Here is an 11,517-nt window from a genome sequence, read left to right as displayed (position 1 = left end):
CCTTGCTATAGTGGACAGAAGCAAACCAATGGATTAAGGAGGCTGACTGAAAACTCGTAAATATGTGTTTTTAAATTAAAAGAAACACAGCTATCGCTAGACATAAAAATATGTGATCCAAATGTTAGCGGTGAAATAATACCGTTCCAAGATGGCCGCCTCTTTGGTGACGGTACGGTTTACACCAGGTACATTTATCGGGAAAGTCGAGTCTTTGACAAAGGGGGCGGTGCTTTTAAATGGCGGCGCTGGCGTGGTGTCGGTGCATGCTGAGGGTTCGCGGCCCAGTATTGACATTCTGCCGATACAAATACAAGAAGAAATGGGTAAGGCGCTGGTGTTGCACCCCGGTGCTAAAAGGGATCCCACGCTTCTGTCCATGCACTGTTGCGGTTGCGAACTAGTAGCAAACAAACAAAGTATCCATGCACGGTTTATGGAAACAAGACAGTGAAGTTGTAAGGGAAGTGGGCAGGGAGAAACGTGTGTTCTAACAGATTAAAGAAGGGTGAGAGCAAACCTATGTAAATGGAAAATGAGGGCTTGATGAGATTGTCTTTTTTTCTGCATTCGAGTGTTTTGTTGTCAAATTCTTACTTAGAGATATTACTAAAAAAAAAGGGCTACTTTAGTAAAAAAAAAAAACTTCACAAATACAAGATTAACTGGTGAATTATAGGATGTTCTATAAAGCACCCGCATGCTACCATGTCGGTCATGACCTCTCTCTTGCACGCGACACCCTCGCTTCATACGTAACCTACTAAGTATTTAAGCAGTTTGTGGAAAGGTTGGTGGTGTCTGGGGTGACCATGTATTGTTAGGAAGAAACTTCTCCTGCCGTGCATTACAAGTGACCTCGTAATTCTATGGTCTTTTATAGAAACTCCTCGTTACTCTATGTAATTACGGGACTCCTCGGTGTTTTCCGGTCCTCACAGACGTATGACTAAATCACATGACCTCTCCATACATATTTATTTATTATATTTAAAGGGATTTTATTTAGCCCAAACATTACCCGAAGGTATCAGAACGCTTTACAAAAGAATCAGTTGCGTTACATAAGGATTTTGGATTACATGAGTTACATAAGCGATAGAAACAGAAAAAAAAAATCAAATGTACAAGTTGTAAAGTCACTCAAGGAGAAGATCTAGACAGAAAACAAATTGCAAATGTACAAGTTGTAAAGTCACTCAAGGAACGGATAAAATCAAAGGTCACATAGGAATGGTAGTAAGTACAAAGGTCTACTACATATACTAGTGGTTAGAGTTCTATATATACAAATAGTAAATCCACTCAGGATTACGTTTAACAGCAATTAGGTTTGGACAATTATAGATTACATATTGACATATATATATATTTGAGTTACAGAAGCATGTCTCAGGCATAGGGGAAAAAGCAGGCAAGGGGAGAGAAATTCAGGGGAGAGAGGAAAGGAATTGGGGAGGTAGAAAGACAGTGAGAGAGGTAGGGGAGAGGTGATGAGTGATGTGATCAGGGACATCAACATTATTCACAAACGATGAGTAGATCCGTGGAGAAGAAAGACGTTCGAAAGGTCTCCCAGCTAGAGACCGGCGGGACCTGAGGTACGGACCAAGGTCGCTAAGATGGCGGATAGGACAAGAGTGTCTTTAGGAGATGGTCCCAAAATGGCGCGGTGCATATGAGTCCTAGTCCAAAAGTTCAAAAAGAGTAGGTCTTACCTCTGCTCAAATAAAATAAATAAACCTCCAAATAGTTCCAGACTTCTTACGGGAGGCGAGGCAGGCGGGCTAGCAGTAGGGAAAAGCAGCGGCAGTCAAGTCCGGAGGTGGGGAAGGGTCAGTGGGAGAGAGCCTCAGTTCGGCTGGCTCCTCTGTGGCCATCCGGAGAAAATACAGAGGCATCGCTAGCGTTGCGCCAGGATCCGCTGAGAATTGGTCGCCAGGGAAATTCAGTGAAAAGGCAGGGAGGAGGAAGTCCTGGCAGCGGAGATGGGAGGGGAGCTATGGATTAGACGACTATCAAAGCCCATTCGTTGATGCAGGACATTTTGAACATTTTTATGGTGAACATTCTGCTACTGGTATGGTTTCGTAGAGCTTTGTTGGTTTTTCAAGTTTTCAGCTCATTACGAGGTTAACATTGCGGATTGGGGTATGATTTATGTTGTAATGATACATTACTGATATTGTACTATTAATCTCTGGTGTATGGTTTTGGTATCAAAAGTATAACACTGGAGATTTTTATCAGTTGCACAGGTATTAAACAAAACCATTGCTCGGCATTCACAATTTAAGTATCGAGTGTCTTAGTGGAGTGCCCTGGTGTGTACAGTACCACCCATCTCTATAACCGAATTAGGTCTTGTTGGAATAATATTACTGTTGAATGTTGGATCATAGTGTGAGCAAAGTGAAAAATCAACTAGAGTATATCTGTGCTGTGTAGTATTTATGCCAGGTAGTCTATCTAATTCAGTGCTTCCCAAGCTTTTTTAGAACCACAACCCAATTTTTAGAACCACAAACGTTCGCAACCCATCTAGCTCTAAAGGACATTAGATGGACAATTGTTTTTTATTGCAAGTACAGCATCTTGTGATAGCTCAGTTTTATTTACAGACAGCGCATTTTCTATTGAAAAGGTCACAAAATGTGCACAGGCAAACCGTTTATTGACCAAACTACTACACAAAAATGATGATGTGTGGACATTTTTTTCATTGAATATTTTCTTGATTTGTTTTGATCCTGTTAAAATCCTTGTTTCCATCACACTTCAGAATTACAAAAAAGTGCTTATTTTTTGAATGGGTATAGTTCATTTACAGATATTTACATTTTGTTGTGTTTCAAAAAAAAGGATATGCTGCAGCCTTTCCTTTAACACACCATGTACCCGAGCAAGATTGTCATGTAGTTCACTTCACTTTTCTTTCTCTGACTGCAAAGTGAGAGGAGTTTGCAAACACCAACCCCCATGTTAAAAAAATAAAATAAGCAGCAATGTAATAGAAGACACAGTCTAACATTTGACCTCTGTCTTTGAAGCACAGCAAATGTGACCGGATAAACACATAATTTAAAGGCATTTTAATTTATTTATTGCTTGGACGTTCTTGACCCACTGTTTTGGAAGCGCTGATGTAATTTGTTCTGTTGTTACTTGGGTGCTAGTGATATTGTAACCCATGCATTAAGGCGGTGTTAGGTTTAAGTGGTGTGCCGTGCCTAACGTGTCATGCTGGGTAATGGGAGTGTCATGTGGAAGCAATACAAGCAATATAAAACATTTTTGATTATCTGTCTTGACTGTCTTCAAGTTACAGATAGTATTGAATAAAACAAGTCTAAAACTCGAATTTTCTTTTGAGAAATGACCCCATCTTCATCTTTTAGACAAAGCATTCAGATTGTAGGGCAAATAACTCAACACATCAGAGTTTAATGTGTGCAGAGTGTTGGAGTTGGGTATTTCATTACATTTTGAATCATTTATCTAATTTTGGTCTGTGTTTTTTCTTTTTCTTGAGTGCACATTTCAATGGCCAATCACTGTCATTGAATCATTGTTGTGTTCATTAGGTAGATTATGTGTCCTTCTATTATGAAATGCAAAATATAGATAAGTGATTTTGCCTAAGCGAGATCCCTAACCATGGAAGATTCTGAGGCCAGCATATGGGTCACTAAGAGGAGATTAACTGGGTAGAACGGTTGGACCTTGTGCACTGTGTACGTGTAGTTGCTCTTAGCCAAATGTAGAGTAGTGGACATCCTAGGTAAAATGGCTTCATAGGTGGGATCTGATCTTCATAGGATCAATTTCTATGAAGTTTATGGTGATTATATGGTAGTCTTCATGTTAAAGGTGGGATCCAAGAAAAAAAACCATATAATCAGAGAAGACTCGCCCACCCCCCCCCCACCCGCCCCACCGCCCACGTGATTTACAGGATACTTGTTGAAATTACTCTGTTCCAAGAAAACAATATTGGAGGGTGAGCCCCATGTAGTATTGGAGTTCTTTGTCCAGTTACTTTCCCTTATTAGACTCCCAGGGCTTATGCAGTCCAAAGGGGGTTCCCAATGTAACATTAGGGCACATCTTGAGGAAATAGGATTGGGAGGATAAGGTTGAAAGTTAGGGAGTGTGAGAAAATGGGGTTCTGTTGTACTACCCCCCCACACATGCACCTTTTGCCTGCTTTTAATGCAAATTTGACTGGAGAGTATTGGGTCCCTGCTGTCCAGGTTCCCAGTACCAGTGTCCTTTCCCTAAAACTGATCCACAACTGACCCTTCAGGACCCCTGTAAGTCCCTGGTAAAAGGTACATGGGTACCTAGGGCATTGGGACTGAATCCCTCACCTAGGCCATACCGACTGCAACATGCATGGCCTGGTGCAGACAAAACAGCCAAGTTGACATGGCAGGGCATGCCAACTAGCACTGCCCAAGATATAGGTAAGTCCCCCCTTTAGCAGGCCTTACCATCCCTAAGGCAGGGTGCACTGTATCACAAGTAGGGCATATCTGCATGAACAGATATGCCCCAACAGTATTATGGTCTATTCCTTAAAATTGTAAGTGCCAGAGAAGCCATAGAGAGTACATGGGCTTGGAACTTGACAACTCGAGTTCCACAGCACCTTAATGGCTTCACTGAACCCAGGAGTGTTAGGTACCAAACTACCCCTTTCAATAGACCCACACTGATGCCAGTGTGGGATTTAGTGAACCATGTCCCCAACGGGCACTTCAGAGGTGCCGCCTAAAAACCTATCCACCCCGGTGTGGACACTGACTGGTTTTAGGCAGCCTGCCATACATAGACATGTTTCTGGACCCCTGGGTGGAGAGCACCTGCTCTCTGAGACCAGAAACAATGCACATGCTGGGTTGCCACATCTCCTCCCCAATGATTAGCACAGTGGTCGAAGGGGAAGCTTCAAAGGCCTTCTGCCTTTGTAATGCGATCTCCAGCTTCTGCTGCTAGCAGCAGATGGCAGCCCACAGTTTACACCCCTTCTTTGGGCGGAAAACCCAGCAGAAAAACATAGAAAGTAGGAATTGTGCCCACATTTACCAACTTCACCCCTCAGGTGGAGGAGGCGAAGTTAAGCACACTTTTTACTCCCCTTCACCTTGAAGATGAGGGGAGCCTTCCAATCAAGGCTAGGCTAGGCCCCTCACACAGGAGGGTGGCATAATAGAGGGTGTAGTCAACCCATGTGAGGTGCCCATTGGCCCTTCCTATTACTCCCTTAAGACTCCCCCTAAATCTAGTATTTAGAAGGCTCCTTCAGACTTTGAAACTAGTTCCATGTGACCTAAGAAGGATGAAGAAGACTCTGTGCAGTGAAGCCTGAAGATGATTACTGACTCGGTCCCAGCCTTATCGGCCTGTCTCCGGTTTCAGAGACCCTGTTACAAGACCACGCCTGTCCTTCAGCCAGCGCCATACGAAAACTGAGGCAGACTCCCTGAACTTTAACAAAGACCAGAACTCCAGAGGACAGTGTTTCTGTCCCCAAGAATCGGATTTCCGAGTCCTGCCTACTCTGCACCCAACTCCTCTGGCCCATGTCCAGGTGGAACACTGACCCTGAACAGGCTCCCCAGCGATCCTGACCTCCAGTCAAGTGTTGGCTGACCCCTCCTGGACTCCCTGTTAACGCAGCCTGAATCCAGAGCCTCCCCCTGACCGGTAAGAAGACTCTGACTTCTAAAGGCACCCCTGCACCCCAAGCTCCTGGTTCTTGGTGAGCTCCAACGGACAACATTGAACTCACTCAAGATTGCGTTTAGTGTCGACTTTTGAAACTGAAATGTATTTTTATTTACAAAACGTACTTGGCTTATTGCGAAGATCTTGGTCTTACAATAAAACACAAAGCTTATTTTTCATGTGTGTGCAATAAATGTCTTGCACTCCTCTGTGCTAGGCCTAAGGTTGCTCGACCACACTACCACTAATAGAGCATCTTAGGTTTGCATTGAGCCCTGTACACGTCTGGGGCAATTTCTGGACTCTGTGCAAGGTATAACCACCTAGTGGCATATTGTATACAGAGCCAGCTTCCTACAGGAGGGAAGTAAGAAATGAAACCCTCTCAGTTTTGTTGGTTGTCCTTACCTATTCCGGGTAGTCTGAGAAAAGAGACTCCCTTCAAGACATCCCCCTTGCTTTCAGTGCAAGTCAGTCTTAATCTGGACGGTCAGGCCTGGAAAAACATCGTAGAGTGCACACCTTTTTGAAACGATACAGAATAGCTGTAGCCGGATTACAGGAGACACATATTTGGGGGGGGGGGGGGGGAAACGACACTATCACTAGCCTACTTAAACAAGCATTTTCAATGCAATAGGTCTCGCATTTACTAGAGTTTGAGCTATTGGCACTGTAAATGACAATGCCTTTTATTTACTTGTTGATTTTTAAAACATAAATAAAATGCATTATTATTTACAATGCCAATAGCTTAAACTCTCACAAATGCGAGACCTATTGCGTTGCAAATGCTTGTTTAAACGAGTTTCTGGTCCTACAGGCACGATGTGCAGCGCGCCATGCGCGCTTTTACTTTCAAATGGGGCTGCCCACACCACTTTTAGCTATTGCAAATGCTTGTTAGTTTTTTTTTTTTTTTTTGTGTTGCACAGCAGTGTAAGCGGCTGTGAAACATGCCTTAAACAACAAGGGTATTGTGATAAATTTAGAAAAATGCAATTTAAAAAAAGCAATGACAGCGTGTAAATACAGCAGCTACTAACGTGGCATGTCAAGTGGAATTACCTGATTAATGGACACGGGCCTCTCGGCTCCGATGAATCTTTACGTCTAGAGAATAAATAAACTCGGGGGAAAGGGAATCAGTCATACCGAATGACACATATTCTAAATAAAGTGTTTCTTTGAAAGGATGGGCCGGTGCCAGACAGAGACTCACCTCTGCTCTTGATGAAAGCCTCTGTTCGAGTAGAGCGAAACGGAAGGCTGGGCACAGCTGTCAAAAGCGAGCGTGCAGGCGCTCAATGCCTTGCAGTTTGCAAGGAGACGAGTAGAGAGGAAAGACCACCCTCGTAGTTTTTGGAAAGAATCCCATGGTGGCATACAATAGAGAATTAAAGTAATGCTGCAAAATGTACTCCGGATTAAAATAAAGACAAACACAACGCTCTCAAAAAACGCTTAGATCCTTAGTATTGACATTCATGTGATTAACTAATGTGGAACAAGCGGCCGTGAAAGCGATCGCGATCGCGATCAAACATCAAAGCGGCCGCGAAAGTGAAAGCAAATGGTGTGCAGGCTGCCAAATGGTGCGCTCGCCCGGCGCACATGCTCTGTATTTGGAGGCCTGAAAGCACTCGTTTGCACTTCCAGATCCCCCATTTACAAAAGCTCTCGCGAGAGCAGCGCTAAAGCGCTGGCTCAGGCGAGACCTAAAAATGGAGCGGGCAGATGTATGCTACCTCATATTTGGGCTTCGCACGAGGGGCCCTTGTGTTGGTGGCACCCGAGGTTTCCTTTCAGCATGTGAGCCACGTGCTGGACCCTGAGGGGGGGTATGTAATCCTACATGGGAAATGGGAGGACAGAGAGTTATGTATTATTAATACCTACGCCCCTAATACATACATGCATCAAGTATAATGGGGTAACCCAGTGCCCCTCAGAACCTGGGTATGTAGAATGTGAAGTAACGTTGGTTCTGTCGGCTACAACATTACTTCGGCACTTAATCAATAATAGACCTCAAGGAGAGAGGGACAATTACTCCAATACTTAATAAAGGATTCAATAAAGAAGGGAACAACACACCAATTTTGAATGAATCAAAAGAAAATGTAATGATAGCTTAATCACTTATGACCTTTTTTTTAACATATTTTTTTGTGGTGTAGTATTGACACAATAAGGCTGTCACAAGCAATCAACAGAACTTTTGAAAAACAGCACAAGGGTGATTAAGTGATCTAAAAGTGCTGACCGTGAGTGAAATATATACAGTGCCGTACAAATTGTTTATAAAATTCTAATTTAAAAGACAACCGTCCCTAAGTACATGCATCTTCAGTCCGACTGGGACTTAGTTTTCCTTTCACGTAGAGTAGAGAAAGTAGGGTATGGATTTAGACAAGCATGTGGACGTTTTGTCCCAGAAGAGTGCATGATTGGAATTATAGTCACGGCAGGTCTTCTTCAGGACACGGGGGACAGCCTGCGCAGGTAAAAAAGTTACCATCAGTATGGTGTGTTCAAAAGGGGAAAGAAGCAAATGGCAGAGGAACCTACCAGAGAGGTAATGGATATCAATGGAAGTCTTGAAGGCTTGATCCACCGTAGGTTGGATTCTGTGAGGGGGGGGGGGGGGTGGGTTGAAAGGATTAGAAAGGCAGCTAACATGGTGTCTCATTTGAATCCATAAAATATAGCTTTACATGGATTAATATTTACTAAGTTGGTGATCGGAATGAATTACGCAGGGGACGGTAAACACACTATTTGGTTGCTGCCAAGGAAAAAACAGGGTGTCAATTGCGTATTAGGCCGTAGTATGCAGTAATAGATGGCTACATAAAGTGACATTCATCTGGGGGGTGTGCCTGGGCATAGAAACTTCATACAAGACACTGAGAAAGCGGCAAGGTTTCTGCCTCCTCTTCAGAGGGAACAGTTGGTGTAAAGTCAGGCGTGATGAGTGGCAGCTGTGTAAACCGTATATGGCTCAATAGTGGGCTTCACAATTAAACGGACTGTCCTGTTTTCTTCCCATCAATCCCTAAAGCGGCAACCCCATATATAGGGGCGGAGATTATCCTCTTGGGGGATTTTAACTGTGTCTTTGATGCGGTATTAGATAGGGAACCCTTAGAGATAATACCAAGCCACGCATGTTAGTCATTGAAAATGATAATGCAGGGTATGCAACTTAAGGATGAATGGAGAGCTAGGAACCCACTTCAAAGGGTGTTCTCATGTTCTACTCCGGCTGCCAATACATTTAGTTGTATTGACCGCTGCTGCCTTACACCTGGGCTTTCAGCCGTGACGGAGGAAGTTTCTTATCTTCCTCGGTATCTGTCTGACCATGCACCACGGCTGCTTACTTTGAAGAGCAGGGAGGGCCGCACGGCCAACCCTCTCTGGCGGCTTGGAGTTGAGGCACTCACAGACCCACCATACGCAGCGACAGTATCGGAGGCTCTACAACATTATTTTGAAGAAAACTGAGGGTCAACAGCCACCAGGTCAACAGAGTGGGAAGCAATGAAGGTGGTTATAAGAGGGGTATGCATGAAGACTGGGGGAGCTGCCCCTGATATACCCTTATAGACAGCTAAGGAAAATGCATGCTCATCTTTCTTTTGTCAGCATGTCTGTGTCGCCAGTGTCGCCAAATTCTTGTGCTATGAAAGGGACATAGCTACTTCTAGTCTGCCCGCATTCCCCAGCAGAATTGGTGAAGCAAATTATAAAGAGAAGTCCGTGAGTTGCAAAATCAGTTTTTGCAGCAAACAAAGGTGCATGGAGTATGGATACCAAAGGACTCAGGCTCCCCATCTGTACATTATATAGTATTTGTTCCAGTGACAAAATTGAATACACATCCAATCAGAGGCATCTTCCCACTGGGTCCAAACAGAGGTGGCATGGTGTGAAAAACAACAATTGATTAGGATGTGGCCCGAGTATTTACCAGTGGCTGAGATTAATTCATGCATTCAATTTTTGTATGTCGCCCTAGTGGGAAGGGTATGCCTAAATGTGCATCCCCTGCACACTGTGTCACTGGAACCGAGCTATACCTGGCTAATGAGCCCATAACCAAGGCAAACCGGTACTGGGTTGATGGTATTTCAGTTCAGGGTGAACCTGGGTTTGTAGTTGGAGCAAGGTCCGGACTGATTTGCATGTTGCTGGGTCCAAACTGAGATGGCCTGGGGTGCAAATTATCAGTGAATCGTAATGCGGGCTGAGTAATTATCACTGGCGGAGATTAATTCAAGGACTCCATCCGTCACTTTTTGTATAAATTAGTGGAGTCAAAAAGGAGCAGGTTTAAACAAATCAATATAGACCACACAGTAGCATGTTCGAACGTTTGTACCCCAACAGGACTGCAGAGAGCAATGTCCCTTACATAGCAAACCAGAACTAATGGCATGATTTTGTTTAACATCCGCACCTTATGGTTTATTCAATGAAGTCACTGTATCTTTTAGGCATTTTTTCTAATCCTGATATGTTCTGCAAGCTTGGTGTTGGAAATTGCCCTTTCTGGGGTGCTTTCCCTTGACTTTTTGCTTTTCCCCCTCCCAGTTTTCTGCTACTCTAGATGGTAGCTTTAGGACTTGGAGCGTCGTTGACACTGCCAATCTTTGCCAAACCACTGTGCTCGCCATATACTCACTGGTGATTGGTGCATACATGAATGGCCGATTTGAGTTAGCTGTAAGTCCCTTGTCTAGGGGTAAGACATGTATCCATGACATGTCTCAAATGCTCCATGGATGGCCTGCAGCACTGGTTGGGCCATCCACAGAGGTAGCTCATCGATCGTGCCACAGGTTTGCCCTGGTGGGGACTGTGTGCGCGCAAGATACTGTTATTCGGCATGGCATTTAAAAAGCTACATGCCAAGGTTCTGTATGTTTCTTGCTATATCAGAGTTCTCCCTGGTGACTGGGTGCAGTGTTGGGAAGAGTTAGGGAATGTGTGCGTTACAGGCAAGGGTCATGAATGGCACCAGATGGTGTGTTCGGTACGACAGGACCTGCTTCTAACATTGGATTAGCATGGGGGAGTGTAGGGAAAGGCTATCGAGCAGTATTTCCTACGGGCAGAGTAGAAGCAATGCAGTGTTTGATATTGATGAGTTTGTAATGGCTAATCCTCTCCGGTAGTGTGAGTGGATCAGATATTACATATTTGGAAATGTCACTTTGGGGAAGTGGGCATTTCGATGCTCATGGCTCTGCATGCCTCAAATTCACATCTGTGTGCTAGGGGGACAGCTACATCTGTGCCTTCCTGATTGAGGGCCATAAACTAGGTCACAAGGGAAACTGCGAACCTCTGACTTGGAGGGGCCATTCTGGGACTGTTACTTGGGGGTGGAATTGACACCTGCATTCAAACGGCAGGGTCTTGGGCCCACTAAAGATAGTGATTAAACCTCCCGGGGTAGGATGTCACACGACACAATTTAGAGAGGGTCTGTGCATTTTAAAGGTGGCCTTCTGAACATTTTGAATCTTCAAAGGCCAATGTGGGTAGAACTACTGGGGCTCTGGTTTCTGAAAGTAGAGACACTTTTGAGAATTGTAACAATACACGCTGGTTCTACGCTGTTACATTGACCTGAGGAATCGTTGGGGAAGGAGGGACTACAACTGGATTATTTATCCGCAGTCTTTTTTATTTTTAAAATGATTTTTATTGATGACAATTCAAGCACTTCATGTACAATTTCAAGCATTACTTACAATATCAATCCTACTCATTGTC

The 11,517-nt window shown here is 44.1% G+C and overlaps 1 protein-coding gene across 2 annotated transcripts in view; it reads left to right on the top strand.

Annotated features, from left to right (window-relative positions):
* The first annotated feature begins 200 nt into the window (after nt 1–200).
* The window catches only part of NSUN4 (NOP2/Sun RNA methyltransferase 4), a 105,020-nt gene continuing 93,703 nt past the window's right edge, over nt 201–11,517 (top strand). For both annotated transcript variants that reach the window (XM_085602749.1, XM_085602748.1), the window contains exon 1: nt 201–326. In XM_085602749.1, the coding sequence (XP_085458875.1) occupies nt 240–326 (87 nt within the window). In that variant the 5' untranslated portion in view covers nt 201–239. The remainder of the gene's footprint in view (nt 327–11,517) is intronic.

This window comes from Triturus cristatus, chromosome 4_2, assembly GCF_964204655.1.
Source record: "Triturus cristatus chromosome 4_2, aTriCri1.1, whole genome shotgun sequence".
NCBI lineage: Eukaryota > Metazoa > Chordata > Amphibia > Caudata > Salamandridae > Triturus > Triturus cristatus.
This window is presented reverse-complemented; position numbering and strand designations above follow the sequence as displayed.